Genomic DNA, 14870 nt, shown 5'->3' with positions numbered 1-14870 from the left:
TGGTAATGTTGCTACAGGACAGCAAACTGTAGAAATTGTTGGTCGGATGGCGTAATAGGCATATAGGCATCCTGAATGTCCAGGGAAGCCATAAAATCCCCAGGTTCCATTTCAAGAATTATTAACCAAAGAGTCTCCATACGGAACTTGGGTACACAGATAAACTTGAGGGTTTTCAGATTTAGAATAGGGCGATGAGACCCATTTGGTTTCTGAATCAAACACAGATTGGAATAATAACCCCTTGCTTGTTGAACGACAGGAACCGGGATCATCACCCCTGCATACAACAGGGAGTAAACGGCCCCCTGGAGGGCTAAAGCCTTTGATAGAGTCTGATGGGGGAGTTGTACAAAAAAAAAAAAAATCTGGGGAGGACGCCTCTGGAAGGTAAAGGCATACCCCTGAGAGACCACTTCTCAGAGCCAGGCGTCTGTTTGATGACAGGGTTCCGCAAACTGAAGAGGTCAGCCTCCCACACTGGGATCCCCCAGGAGGAAGCCCGCCCCATTAGACGGAGGATTGGTCATCCGGCTTGGAAGCTGGATGTCAGTCCGTCCAAGACCTCTTAATTTGCTGCTTGGTGGTCCTGCGAGAACTAGATTGTCTGGAGAAACAGTGTCCTTTTGCTCTTCCCTGAGAGTGAAATGACCAAAAAGAGGACTGCCTAGGCTAAGATGTAGCTGTTGATGGTAGAACGGCAGATTTTGAGGCTGCCAGAGTAACCACTATCTTATCCAATTGTGCTCCATATAATATGTTTCCATAAAAAGGCAGGGGATTCCAGAGCCCTTTTGGATCCCACATCTGCTTTCCAGGACCTTAATCAAAAGGGCTCTATGAGCAACAATCGAAGCTGCTGATGCTTTATAAGCCAGGAGTCCAGCATCTATTGCAGCTTCTCAAAAATAAGAAGCTGCTTCCCGTATATGGGAGAAATAGGTCAGCTGTTCTCTTGTAGCATCTGGTAGAAAGTCTTCCAATGCCCCCGTCCATTCTTCAACAGCTTTGTATACCCAGGCCGAAACTATAGCCGGCCGAGTAACCGCTGCAGACAATGAAAGCACTGATTTAAGACAGGTTTCAAGTCTATCTGTGGGATCCTTAAGGGAAGATGCCGAGAGTATAGGGAACATAGCGCTCCTGAGCATCCACAGTAGGAGGGACTTCCCACTTATCGGTAGGTAGGAGAGGATACACAGATGCTAATCTTTTTGTAACATGGAATAATTTATCAGGAGTAGTCCATGCTTCCCCCATGAGTTTACAGAGTTGCTCAGACTTAGGAAACTCAGCCTTTAACGCCTTCTGTTTAAACACCGGACCCTTAGGTCTGAGAGCTGGCTCGTCATGATCTATATTTAGGATTTATTTGACCACCCTCACCAAAGAAGGGACATCCACTGTAGAAGGATGTCCTCTCCCGAGATAGATCCCGGAAATTAACCTGGCGCATCATCTGACTCCTCCGATGATGCATCAGAATCTACAAGCTGGGCGGACTGACATGATGATACCATTCGCTTAGGCGCTTTAATGGCTACTGGTCTGTTTGCCTGCAAAATTTGCTGAAACGCAGCAGCTGCCTGAGCCGTACTCTGACTAGAGTGGGCATAAACATCCAACCAGGAAGCATATATCGGGTGGGGGGTGGCAAACAGCAGGCTGCAACTGCTGTGGGTACCCCATTATGAGAGGCAGCGTGGGAGCAGCCAAACGGTCCACTAGCTGCGTCATAACCTGAGACACTGAGGACGCCCAGGGTGGCTCCTGTACAGCGTCTGGTAGACTGGACTGGTGAGATGGCTCTTTATAACACATAGCACACAAACCATCCTGTATAAAAACCTGAGGGGACAATGTTTACCCTTTCCCTTAGACATAATAAATAAGGGAAAATGTGACTGCCTTTACAAGTATCAATAAATATGAAGTACAATAGAGAGAAAATAAAAAATTCCCCACACACCTGGATCAAAGGGTTGAGGAGAAATAGCAGTGATACTTATAACTGACAGAAAAAAAAAGGCAGTAACAACACAGCAGAGCTAGCATAAGTCACATACAATGCATACAAAAAACTTGCAATGGGCTCTGAATCAACTACACAAGGTTTGGTAGGATTTGAGCACTGTATAAACTGGCCTTTGAGGAGAGGTATACAGGGAGACTAAACCCAAAACCTCCTGAGACCAGCAGCTTCAGCAGAGCACTGACAAGGGAAAACCTTGGATGGACCGCCGTCTAGGCTGGGGGAGGGGCTACCGGGGAGAGCCTACCTCCCCTATGATGCATTAACCCCCCAGGTGCGCTGGTATCCTGTAGCAACCGCTTATAACTTCCCCAGCGCCAGACAAATATGCCCTGGTGGTCTTAGGGGGGGAGCAGACACACCAGTCGCCCCACTACAGCGACCTCCAGTGGGTCTCCACCACCAGAGGTATGGACTACCACACGCGGTTTCCTGCGAGTGCCTTACCTGCATCTCCGTATTCCCAGCCACAGTCCTGCCATTACCACTAGCTGAGCTCTGCTGGTGCCCACCGAAACCACCCGTCCAGTTACTGATGTTGCGGCGCCGGAGGAGGTCGATGGAGCAGCAGCATCGGTGCCAATAGGATGCCCAGTGCTGCTTGCTCTGAAGAAAAAAATAAAAAGCTTGGGACTGCTATGCAGTCCCCCTGTTAGAATGTGTAACTGATCCTGTTGCACCAAACAAAAAACTGAATTCCTGTGGCAAAGGGCAGGGTATATGTAGGAGGAGGATCTAAAGGCATCCTGGTAGCTGAAAGCTTAACTTTGATGCCTGATTCACTCCAACCACATTTCCCCATGGTGATCCCTGTGGACCCTGAAGAAGAAATGTCACCTTATACAGGTCAGAGACCTGTCAAGTGATAGCAACCCCAATGTATGACAGCGTGAGAAGTGCCATGTATAGGGGAAAGAAGTGTTGACGAAGGAGGCACTCCCAAACCCAGGTGCTCCAGCATTACAGACAAAATGCCGTCCAAGACAGTCCACATTTTCTGACAGAAATAGTGAGTGAATCATAGAATTAGAAACCAAATTAAATTAAATCTATAACCTTTGTGATGTTCTCTTGCTTTCCTGCCCAGCGCAAAGCCAGCTTGGTCTGGATGAATTCGGTCAGAAAACCAAGATTTGAGGGGGCATGAGATGGTTCGTTAACTGGGGCATTTGGTTGGGTCCTTATTGTTTTTTGGTAAAGTAATAGTATAAGCCTCTGAGGCCTGAGAGTGGAATTGTTAGGAATCAGAGAACCTGCAGCAGCATTTGGGTAAGTCTATCCCGGAAAAAGTTGTAATACGTTATGGTAAACCCATCTAGGCCAGAGATTCTTCCCATAGAGGAAGACTTGATTGCCCCTTTAAGTTCTACCTTCAAAAAGGGACTCTTCCGACAATCTAGGGAATTTGATCTCCTGCAGACAAAAGCAAAATCGGATTTGAGGCGTGAGTCTTGTCAGGTTGTATGATGGTAAAGTCTAGTTTATACAGCTTGGTGTTGGTGTAGTACTGGTGAAAAAGAGAAGCTCTCCCCGCAGTGGAGTAGCATTTTTCAGTTTGTGAATATACAAAACCTGAATCTGCACCTACACAAGTTAGTTTAACTTTATAAACAATAACTTTGAGAGCCAGCCATGCATCCAATAATTCCACTTGGATAGGCTTAGCAAGAGACTGCTGAATTCTAAGGACCTGATTTTGTCCAATAGGATTACAATTTGTGAGGCCTTTTGCACTTGAGTCTGGAACCAAGTTGGATGCATTTGCTCCTCAGAACACATGTATGGGCCTACCATAAAGAGACATTTAGGGTAACATTCATGAGATCAATGTCCACCAAGGCAAAAATCTATTCACCTTTGTAGATGGGGTCTTGAAGAAGAAGTTGGTTCAGACAATAGGGCCACTGTGGGAAGAGTGGGAGGGTGTGAACATGGATCTTCTATAGTAAAATATACAGGAGAGTGGCCAGTCCATGTTGTAGGACCTATTATATAGTCCTTCAGGAGATGGATATGCCTAGGGCTCAGATAGAAATAGTCTAGTCTGCTATACAGTGGTGCCCATAATTGCAGACACTTTTTGAAATTTGAAGGTTTTTCAACTTCGAATGCTTATAAAAAGTGTTACACTTCATGCAGTGCAATGATTCATATATCAAATGAATGGAAATTTAATGCTGAATTCAACACAGTAAACAGAGGTAAAATATTTGCATTACAAGGGAAGTTATGCAGTGAAAACAACACTTAGGGTGAAAACCCCTGTGTACTTATGTTACTGTCCTATCAGTATTTCGTTGGGTATCCTTTATATTTCAAGACAGCAGCACAGCAACGTGGCATTGAGCCAACCAATGTTTGGAGCGCTTTCTTTATTATGTGGTGCCATGAGACAATTGTAGCCTCAATTAATTGTCTTATTGGATGGACGCCTCAGATGTACCAGTTTTTTCAAACGGAACCACAAATGTTTTATGGGGTTCAGGTCTGGGCTGTTTCCTGGCCCTCCCAGCAGCTGTATGTCATTCTCTGTGAACCACTGTTTGCATATCCATGCAGTGTGGCAGGTAGCTGAATCCTGCTGGAAAAAAAAAAGTGGAATTATCTGGAAAAAGATCCCTGATAGAAGGTAGAAGTTTTGGTTGTAGGATGGTATCAATGTACTTTCTGCAGTTCAGTGTGCCATCTATGAGATTAAGGCGGCTTACAGCATCTGCTGTCATACATGCCCAGATCATAACACTTGTAGGATTCTTTGTTGACGCTTGAATGCAATATGGATGTATCTCTTCCCCGATGCAAAGTTTCACATATTTTCTCCCATCACTACCAAATATTGATATCTTAGTTTCGTCACTACATAATCACTTGTTTCCACTGACCTTCTGTCCATGCAATGTGTTCTTTTGCCCACTGTATTCGTTTCTGTCGCTGCTTTTTATTCAGCAATGGTTTATTTTAAGGGAATCCTAATTTTTAGGCCAACCTCCATTAGTCTTCTCTGTACCGTTCTTGCACTGACGAAAACACCAGTTGCACTCAGTTCTCTGCTAATGGCCGCAGATGACATTCATCTGTCCCTGACGCAAATTCGTTTTATTCTCTTATCAAAAACTGTTGTATTTATTTGTTACACCGTCAATAGCACTGAACAATACACACAAACATCCAACTGTAATTGCACTTCAATAACCAACTTTATTCTGCAAAATGAAACAGCCAAACTGACCTTTCCCACCTTTGAACATAACCTTGCACCTGCTCATAAGCGACAGCTGATTGGTCCTCAGAACGACGATTCCGATTGGCTGGTAGTAGCTGTTACTACAATCCGCTTCTTGAATCTCACGCATCTGTGCTTCTTGGTCTGACTGAAAGTAGCATAACTTCCATTGTAATGCAAATATTTGACCTCTGTTTATTGTGTTGAATTCAGCATTAAATTTCCTTTCATTTGATATATGAATCATTGCACTGCGTGAAGTGAAACAGTTTTTATAAGCATTCAAAGTTGAAAAACAAACATTTCAAAATGTATCCACAATTTTGGCCACCAGTGTATATTTGGTGCGGAGCTGGGCGAAAAAAAAAAAAAGTTATAATTTCTGTCTACAGGAAGCTGAAGACGCCAAGGGTCGTTTAACTGATCGGTCAAGGAACATGCATCGTACCATGCAGTGGGTCCGAAATTAGGTTCTAGAGTGACACTTAGGGTCCATAGACCAATTCAGCTCTCTGTTTGACAGCTGAGTGTCAATCGCTTTAGTGAGAACAGAAGCTGTGGATTTGAAAATATTGGAGCTGGGACCAGAATTGGAATTCGGTAAGAGTTCCTGGATATGCGAGAGACGAGAGGAAGATTCTTTCCCTTTTATAGCATTCTTCTTTAAAGGCATGGTGTAGTGCAGGAGGCTATCAGATGGGAAAGCAGCAATGGCTAGATGTGCTAGTACAGGTTGCTCAATTCAAGGAGTTTGCAAGGAATGCGGGCGGGAGTTGGAAAGGATTAGATACGGTATCCTGGCAGTGACCATCCCAACGTTCACAATACTGGCAGCGACACCCCGACTATCAAAATCCTGGTGCATGTTGGTAATTATTCTGACCTAAAGCTTAGGTTTAACTCACCCCTACCCGCCGTTTAACCGACCCCTCCCGCAGCCTAACCCCAACCATCCCTTACTGCAGCCCAACCCTAACACACCCCTTAATGCCTAACCCTAATTACTCACCATCAGGATTATGACTGTTGGGATGGTCACAGTCAGACCCCGACTACATCCCAATGCAATCACTGCATCGGTTTCCCAGTGACACAGACCATCATGGGTGGTGGAGAAGCCAACAGACAGGGTAGACAGTTTAGAAAGCCTCTAAGTCAGCTGCACATCAACAGGAATGTCACCAAACTACAGGTAAGTGTCGTTTCCCCTCGTACCAGTGTCATACCAGACATGAGCCGCCCCCCCCCCCCATCATAAAAGAGGTGGTGATTAGCCTTTTATAAGCGCAACATCTCACTGTTTTTCTAGGAGACGCAACTATACTACGGCTCTGTACTGTGCATAATTGTGCTACACTCAAAGGCATGCACATTGAGAAAGACACAAGATACACTCCACAAATGACAATGAAAATCACTTTGAGATGCAAGTCACATGGGCGCTTTTTTGTTACAATCATAAAACACAGTTACAAGCTCTCATTAAATAAGACTAAGGGAAATATGTTATAAAAATTATTAAGCAACACCAGGAGATAGGAATCAAGCACAAAACGGCTGCATGCAGTATCTTGCAGAGACAATTACCATTTTAGTGCACCTTGATAGTATAAATCATACGCATTTTGTAGCAGAATTAAAACCTCGTCACATATCACCCATATTCTAAGTTCTGCATAGAACTGCTACCATGTAAACTGACATGTGCAAAAAAAGGACCAATTTTTGCAAACCTTTTCTCTAAATGCACATACATACAGATATGTCTAGCTGCACCTTGCCGAGTGCCCGAGAGCAAATACACGCACTGTGTTCGCGCCTCCATAGGAATGCATGGTGCGACAGCAGCGCGCGCCATAGCATACCGTATGCAGGCGCAGGGTATTGCATGGCACGATGTGTGCGCACGTTTCTGAAGCAATCAGCCACAACATAACTGGGCGCATCTGTACCCACAAGGGAAAAAAAAAAAAAGGTTTAGAGTGTATTTAAGAATAAATTAAAAAGAGGTAGGATGTGCAAATTAAAAACTAACAAATTAGCATAAAGAAAAATGGTCACAAAAGTTGACCAATTCTTGTTAAAATAACTAATAGCGTGGTCCTTATGATATTCACACACAAAGCATGAAAAAAAAATTTAGTTATCTACAGATGTGTCCTCATACATCTAGCCTCAATATGCCATGTAGCACAAAACACCTGGCACGAATGAGCCGCCAGGTCCAAGCGCAATTTTCGCCAGAAAATACATCTTAGTCAGAAACCGATTCAAAAAACACTTCACAAGACTGCACTCATTAATTTGATATGCTACACTTGAATATCTGTATACGACAGAACTTGGCGTGAAAAAAATCTGCAGCATCGTAGCACTTGGTATACAGATTCAGACAGTTGCATACAGATATACAAGTGTAGCATGACAAATAAATCACTAGTCTTGTGAAGCTATTTCTTGCATCCGTTTGCAACGAAAATGCATTTTACGGGGGGGGGGGTAAAAAAAGCACTCTGCGTAATCAGTCTTGCACGGGACCTGGCATGCAGAGAAAAGCATCTTGGTATGACTGCAGCAATTGTGTATGAGGACACATCGGTATTTGAGTTATTGCCCTTCATTAACTAGCCCAGATGAATAAACATACATACCTGATATGCCTCAGCAGCAGAGGTCACAACTTGCTCTACAGCACCCACAACAAAGACCCCCTTCTTTATATGCTCCCTGAGAAAGAGGCCCGCTGAGGCAGAGTCTAGCAAGTCAAATATCTGTTCATTGTAGATTTCAATAAATGAACATTTACACAAGAAGCTTTTCCCATCACCAGCCTGAAAAGCAATAAAACCAGTGTTTATTACATTTTGCAGAATGGCTTATGAAATTTAAGAATATTATGATTTCAATATCCAGAAATAACAAAACAAATGTTTGTATAATATAAAATGCACCAAAAATAAGATATCCAGAAAGGAAAAAAAAACAAATATAATGGACTGTTAAAAGCCATATTTATATGCCTAAAGTGTTCGCAATTGTAAATAAAAAAAGCTTCATAGAAAGAAAAATGGGTCATAAATAGTTGAATGGCACTCACTTTAGGAGTGTTTATAAACCTATGAAGAACAGGAACAGTGACTACATAAAATGAGACTCCCAGATCCAAAAAAAATAAATAAAAAAAATATTTATTGGAATGAGTGTTTTTCAACACGATGCAAATATCAGTACGGCCATTTGTAACCCAATGTACAAAAAAAACATTTAACAGATAGTGTAAATTTATATTATATATTAGCAATGGGGAGACAAATGTCTTTAAAGCTTACTAAGCTCTATTTTTCAAGACTGTTCCAAGAGGACCAATTATGGGATTTGATTAATTCTGCATTCCATTACGAAGAATATGAAGTTAATTAATAAAATGTTTCCTAAACAGTAACTGGTATACCTATAGGGTATTACTGCCTTTTATATACTTGCCTTTTCCTTTTCACGATTGATTAAGAAAAACAGATATTCAAAACTCCTAGGAATAACCCCTCTCAGGTTATGAGTAAAATTATCAGAATCAGATGGTCCTAAAAAATAGAAATACAGTATATAATATTTTCTACAGTAGAGTTTATCTATTGTAGAGTTTATCAGGATTATTTTGACTATCATTGTTCTTAGTACTCAGAAAATGCACCTGTGCTCTTTGTCCTCAAGATGGATAATGTGGCATGTTTCAGAAAGGAGGGATCAGGGAAGGTTGGAGGCAATAATGTTAAGGGGGGCTTTGGAGGATGGAGAGGAGATGATGGACTTCAGCTCCAGTGATCAAGGTGAAGTTATTGAAACCAGAAACAATACAGAGATGAGAGAAGACCAGGTCTAGGTAGTGACTGTTGGTGTGACAGGAGGAGAAGGTCCATTGGGAGAAGCCACACATGGTGGAAAAGGAGAGAAGTTTGAATGTATCAAGGTTGTAGAAATTGTTGTTAGGGACAGACATTATCAAACGGGTAAAGATAAGGATGTTAGTCTTTGCGAATATCCTGATTTTTATGCTAATATCACAGAGAGTGGGTCCTCTCTGTTTAGTCTACAGCTTTAACATTTGGAATGATTGTTGGACAGGCTCACCAACAGATTTCTATTATCAAATTGGTGGCCGACTATATAGGCGATAAATGGTGGCAATGCAAAGGAGGTCATGGGTATGCTTGCTGCAAACTAACCAGGCATTCCAATTGTGCATGAGAAGGGGAGGGACACAAAAGGAGAGATACAGATGAGGATAGAATGGTTGCAAGAGAGAGAAGAACGGGGGTAGAGACCAGAGGGGGAGGAGTTAGCCATGATGAGGCAAATAGCCAAAAGATAGTACAGTAGCAGTATTATGCAGAAGTTCTGACCATAAGCAGAATTGATATTGGATTTACAAATGCTGTTTTATTGGATGTACTGACTAGATTCAAAACTATATGTGAAATATAAGCAAGTAATATGCAAGCTTAAAATAATAATTTCATTTTGAAAAAAACAAAAAAAACAACTTAGGTTATGGACAGGATGTGCAGTACAGTATTTTGAAGAAAAGAAAGTTCCACCTAATATACAGTAGTCTACATTTTACGGTAGGAACTACAGGCAGTAGATGATTTAGTGTCATCAAATGGGACAAAGAGCGCTAGAGATGGCAAATCCAAGAGTAAAAATAAAGATTTAATACCTATACAGCAAAAAAAAAAAAAAAAAAACACACAACACACCTAGCAACCCTCAGAAAATTACAATCTTATTATAAAGTTTTGATCCTGAGGGATTATGAATATGAATTACTTCTTTCATATACGTTGTCTTGTTGAACTCTCTTATAGGAACTGAAATCAGAAAGTGTACACATACTACTCTGCCCAGTTAAGTGTAGTCCCCATATAAGGCAATATAATTTACCATGTCTACAAAACTACAGGAACATAAGACTTTTATTGTACTTACCCAGCATTGTAAAGGTCTTCCCTGAACCAGTCTGGCCACTGCAAAAAAAAAAAAAACCCAGACATTTCTGAAGTGATTTTCTAACCTACCATACTTTGGAAGAGTTCAAAGAAAAACATCAAGAAGAATTATTGCCTCCATAAACTGCTGGTAACTGCAAGATTGATCTCATTCTGCTGCACAAAATTTTACATTTCTCACAATGCAACAGAAAATGCATTAGAAAAAGCAGCATTGTATAGGAACACATTAATGTTGCTGCTTGGAAGTTGGAAACCGACAATACCTTTAAATGCAATATTAAAACTAAAACGGTCATTTAGGTGGAACGAAGAGACCGAAAGCCATTTAAGCCAATAAGCCGCGTTGGGAAAGCTCCAGGTTTCACGCCCTGAGTCATTAAAATAAACTGTCTTTTTGCAGCACCATAAACTCTTGGTTAACGCACACTAACCCATTGATTCCACATAAAATGTGGAATCAATGGGTTTCCCTGCACCTTAAATCCTATCAGGGTGCCTTCTATCGCAGACTTTTCCTTGCAGTTCCTGAAGCTAGGAGGAAAAATCCACCACTAGGTCTTAAAGACACGGAGTAAACCCCCACTTATTGAATCGGCTACTGCCGCAGGTTTACTAATACCCCTTTTCCACCAAAATTTCCGGGTCTGACCCGGAGTTGGAACAGGATTCCTATCCGGATCAGACCCGAAATTTAGCCAGCGCAGACTCGGGATATTCCTGAGTCGGCACCGCTCACACCGCAGTCGAGTCTGCATAGACCCGGATTTTCCGGCTTGAAAGTGGACGCTTTGATATGACATCTCCAAGCGCCACTGAAGCCGGACCAATCGGCCGGCTTGCGGTGCACTGCAGGTCATCAAGACCCGGAGTGCGCCGTACACACAGCAGGGTTTCACGGGCTACGCCCGTGTTAAACCCTGCTATTTACCTGGGTTGGATTGCCGGGTCACTCGACCCGGCGATCCAACCCTCACCCCTTTTAAACCAAGGAGCTGCCCGGGTTAACCCTGCAATAACCCGGGTTTTAGCTCCGGTGTAAAAGGGGTATAAGTGAATCTCCCCCTTAATCTAAAATGTAGTGTGAGCAGATAGATATTATAACAGTAAAACTGTATATAAAGCTAAGTACCCACCAGGCTGACCCATCTAACGTTTGGCAAGTGCATACACACTTACCAATCGTTCAGCTGATGTGTCTGCATATATTCAGTCGCCAATACACACAGACGTGCAGCTATATCGTCATCAGCTGTGCAGCAGGGCAGATGCCATATATAGATATATATGTGTGGTCTGTACAAACCCACCGATGCACTACAGATATATTGCCCGTTCAATGGAATGGGTGATATACCTGTCAGCATGTACCCAGCATAAGGTTTATGTACATTGGTAATTTCAGAAGGGCTCAAAAAAAAAAAAAAAAAAAAGTACTACATTGTCAGGTGGATAGATTGTGACTACTGTACTTGTTGCAAGGGATACCCAAAATAGCCTTTCCCTTGTATTATTTATCAACTGTAAAGAATATCAAATAAAAGGACATCTATTGCAATATGTATGGATGGGTTACATTAATAAACATTTAAATTGCATTACAAAGCAGAAAATTAGTCTGACCACATTTGTTATTAACTTACTAAGCAAAGATTGTTCCATTGTAGCCATTCATGCAGGATTCCACAATGTTTTTTGCTACACTTGAAAACACGGATTCCTGAAACATAGAGGCAGATTGTATTCACATTTTTTAAATGTAAAGAGTACCAAACTGCTGCTGCAGATTCCTAAGCCTTACTGATCTAACATTTAGGTTTAATGGTTTATAGCAGTGGTTCTCAACTGGTAGGGTACATTATGGGCAGAATTCAATTCTTCTCGAAGTGAGAATTAGCCGCAATGCTGTGCCCAGGTATATTCATCTGCTGCCCGCAAGTTACACTCGACGTTAATTTCTGTTCACCTCCTCCTGAGGTGCGAACAGAAATCCACGTTAAATAGTACTTTCTGTCCTTATTGCGGCTGCCGCGAATGCACTAACCCATAGCTCCGGGGACTTATCTTGCAATCTATGGGTTAACGCACGTTAGCCATTGTGTTCCCGCAAAGCTGTTTTAGCGGCTCCCTGCTAGAACAACCTATATATCCTATAACATGTCAGTTACCTGACAGCTATTTATCCTTGCGCTTATAAAAGTTTGCTAAGACCGATTATTTTCACTCATTATGCTGCTAATTCAGTTAGCCAGTAGCAGCTGGCTTGATTTAAAAACAAATAAAAAAAACCCTCAAAATAGATTGCGCTTATTACGTGGATTTTATGTATAAAATAGTATAATGGTTACCGATAAAAGTTCAAGTCTGTCATCTCACTAATCAGTGAGGTAAATTACAGTTTCCTGCATGTTTGAGAGATAGATACAACATATAAAGTGCTAGGTTGAGCTAGTTATTTAGTTACTTTGTTTCCGTTCAGATTGCAGGAAACAAAGTAACTAAATAACTAGCACTTTATACATTGTATCCATCTCTCAAACACGCAGGAAACTGTAATTAGCCTCACTGATTTGTGAGATGACAGACTTGAACTTTTATGGGTAACCATTTACAAATACTACTAAATTGATATTGCAGCCAAAAGTGGTATTATTTCAAGCTATTCTCATGTATATATTTTTTTATTATAATACATTTGCATATTTGCTATATGATGTGTGTTTTAGAAATATTTAAAAGACACAGACACAACATATGGATTTTTATTGAGAGAAGCCTTGTTGAATTGGCGTCAAGTGATACGGAATACAGTATACTAATTTATATAAAAAAATCCACAAACAAGCGCAATCCATTTTTTTTGTTTATTTATTTGCCGCTAAAACAACCTACCCTGTGCCTTCCCCACCTGCAGGCCGCAGTGACCTGCGAGTGGGAAAAGTAGCAGTGACTGATCTCCGCCAGGGGAGAGCTTGGGGGAAACCTAGCACCTCCGTAAGTGCTGGGCACGCTCCCAAGTGTGACAAGTTAGGTGTGTCTCACAATGACACACCCCTCCCCTGTTGGCCACGCCTACTTTTTAGTAGCACGCGCACACAAACTCCCTTCCCGCAGTCTAGCAGGAACACTACACAGACTTACCATGCCAGGAAAAGGGCTTGTAATGGAATAGCTCTGGGTGTAAAAGTCAGAGGCTACTACCCTTTTTCCTCATGTGGTAAGAGAACAAGGCTGGTTGAATTCGGCCGTAAATCGGCATGCTCATCATGTTGACAATGATGAAATGTTGATATGGCCATAATGTCAACAATGTCTTCTTGAGGTAACAAGAACCCGAGGTTACCAGTCTTACTATTTATCAAAAATATGTAAGGACATCGAGCACCCACTCAGAAAACCAATTGTTTCTGGAATAAACTCAACTAAATCAAACCTTTCGGAGTACATAGAAACTTTCCTACAGCCATGGAATTATGATTATATTTTTGGAAACTGCTTAGTATACATGTCACAACCTATACTGAATAACTGCACTAATACACTGATGTATCAGAAGTACTCTTATAGAGAATTTATTATGCTTGTATGATTCTACAAGGGCCTGTTAGACCATTGTTGCTGATAACTGTTTTATATACCCACATTATAGTTAAACATTCTGATGTTATGAAAATTGATGCCTTGACACAGCTATACTTGTTTCTAACGCTCTAATTTTATATTTATACTTATTTTATTTTTCATTTCACTACATTTCATATCTTTGTTTCCGATCTGTACAGATAAAGTTAACTGAAGTGAAAATAACTACATCTTCATTTGGATTTATTTTTATTGTTTAAGATTTTGTTACCTTTACTTTTTTTTACCTCCGTTTCCATTTTCAACAGCAACTTACATTTCCAGAAATTTATGCACACTGGGAATGATCACCTCTAAAAAACACAATATGCCAGAAACTACTAAACTAGAAATACACTGAGTGACCAAATTATTATGACCACCAGATTAGTACTTTGTTGGGCCAAAATTTTGCCCTTGAAACAGCTTAAATTCTTCTAGGCATGGATTCTAACTGTTGGCATGTTTCGTGGGGAATATTATCCCAAATGTGATGAACTTCATCTCCATAACGTTGCCTTCGCCATACTGACGATGCGATCCATGCTTTTGTCTCCATATGCTCACCCTACTATATGAATGGTGTAAATGAAAACAACTTGTTTCCAATCATTTACCCTCCAGTTCCTGAGCAAACTGGAGGCATATCAGCCTGTTTGCAGCAAACAGCAATGGCGTACGGACAGGCCTTCTGCTTCTGTTGTCCACACGATGTAGTGTGAGGCATACTGTTTACTGAGAGCCCATCTGAATGGATCTCTGATTATCCATGATTTGATGCACTGTTGCCAGTCTGTGAAACTGAACAAGTCTGCACACTCTCCATTCCTTTTGAGTATCCAATAGCAGTTTACAACCACAGGCCTTGCGCTCAGTTTTTGGTCAGCTAGTCCACTGTGCGTATACTTTAACAACTGCCAACCTCGAACAAGTAACCAATGCAGCTGTTTTGCTAATGTCAGCGATGCGAATGCAAGCGCCAACAGTC

At 41.6% G+C, this 14870-nt stretch overlaps 1 protein-coding gene across 1 annotated transcript in view; it reads right to left on the bottom strand.

The window, feature by feature from the left end:
• The window catches only part of KIF15 (kinesin family member 15), a 122395-nt gene that overhangs the window by 104185 nt on the left and 3340 nt on the right, over positions 1-14870 (bottom strand). Inside the window, exons 4-7 of the mRNA XM_088463904.1 lie at positions 11905-11981; positions 10242-10279; positions 8739-8836; positions 7907-8086 (exon numbers count right to left, since the gene is read on the bottom strand). Coding sequence (XP_088320030.1) covers positions 7907-8086; positions 8739-8836; positions 10242-10279; positions 11905-11981 — 393 coding nt within the window. The remainder of the gene's footprint in view (positions 1-7906; positions 8087-8738; positions 8837-10241; positions 10280-11904; positions 11982-14870) is intronic.

The sequence above is a fragment of the Taudactylus pleione genome, unplaced genomic scaffold (assembly GCF_031769625.1).
Source record: "Taudactylus pleione unplaced genomic scaffold, aTauple2 ptg000053l, whole genome shotgun sequence".
NCBI lineage: Eukaryota > Metazoa > Chordata > Amphibia > Anura > Myobatrachidae > Taudactylus > Taudactylus pleione.
The sequence above is the reverse complement of the archived record's forward strand: the minus strand, read 5'-3'. Positions and strand labels throughout refer to the sequence as shown.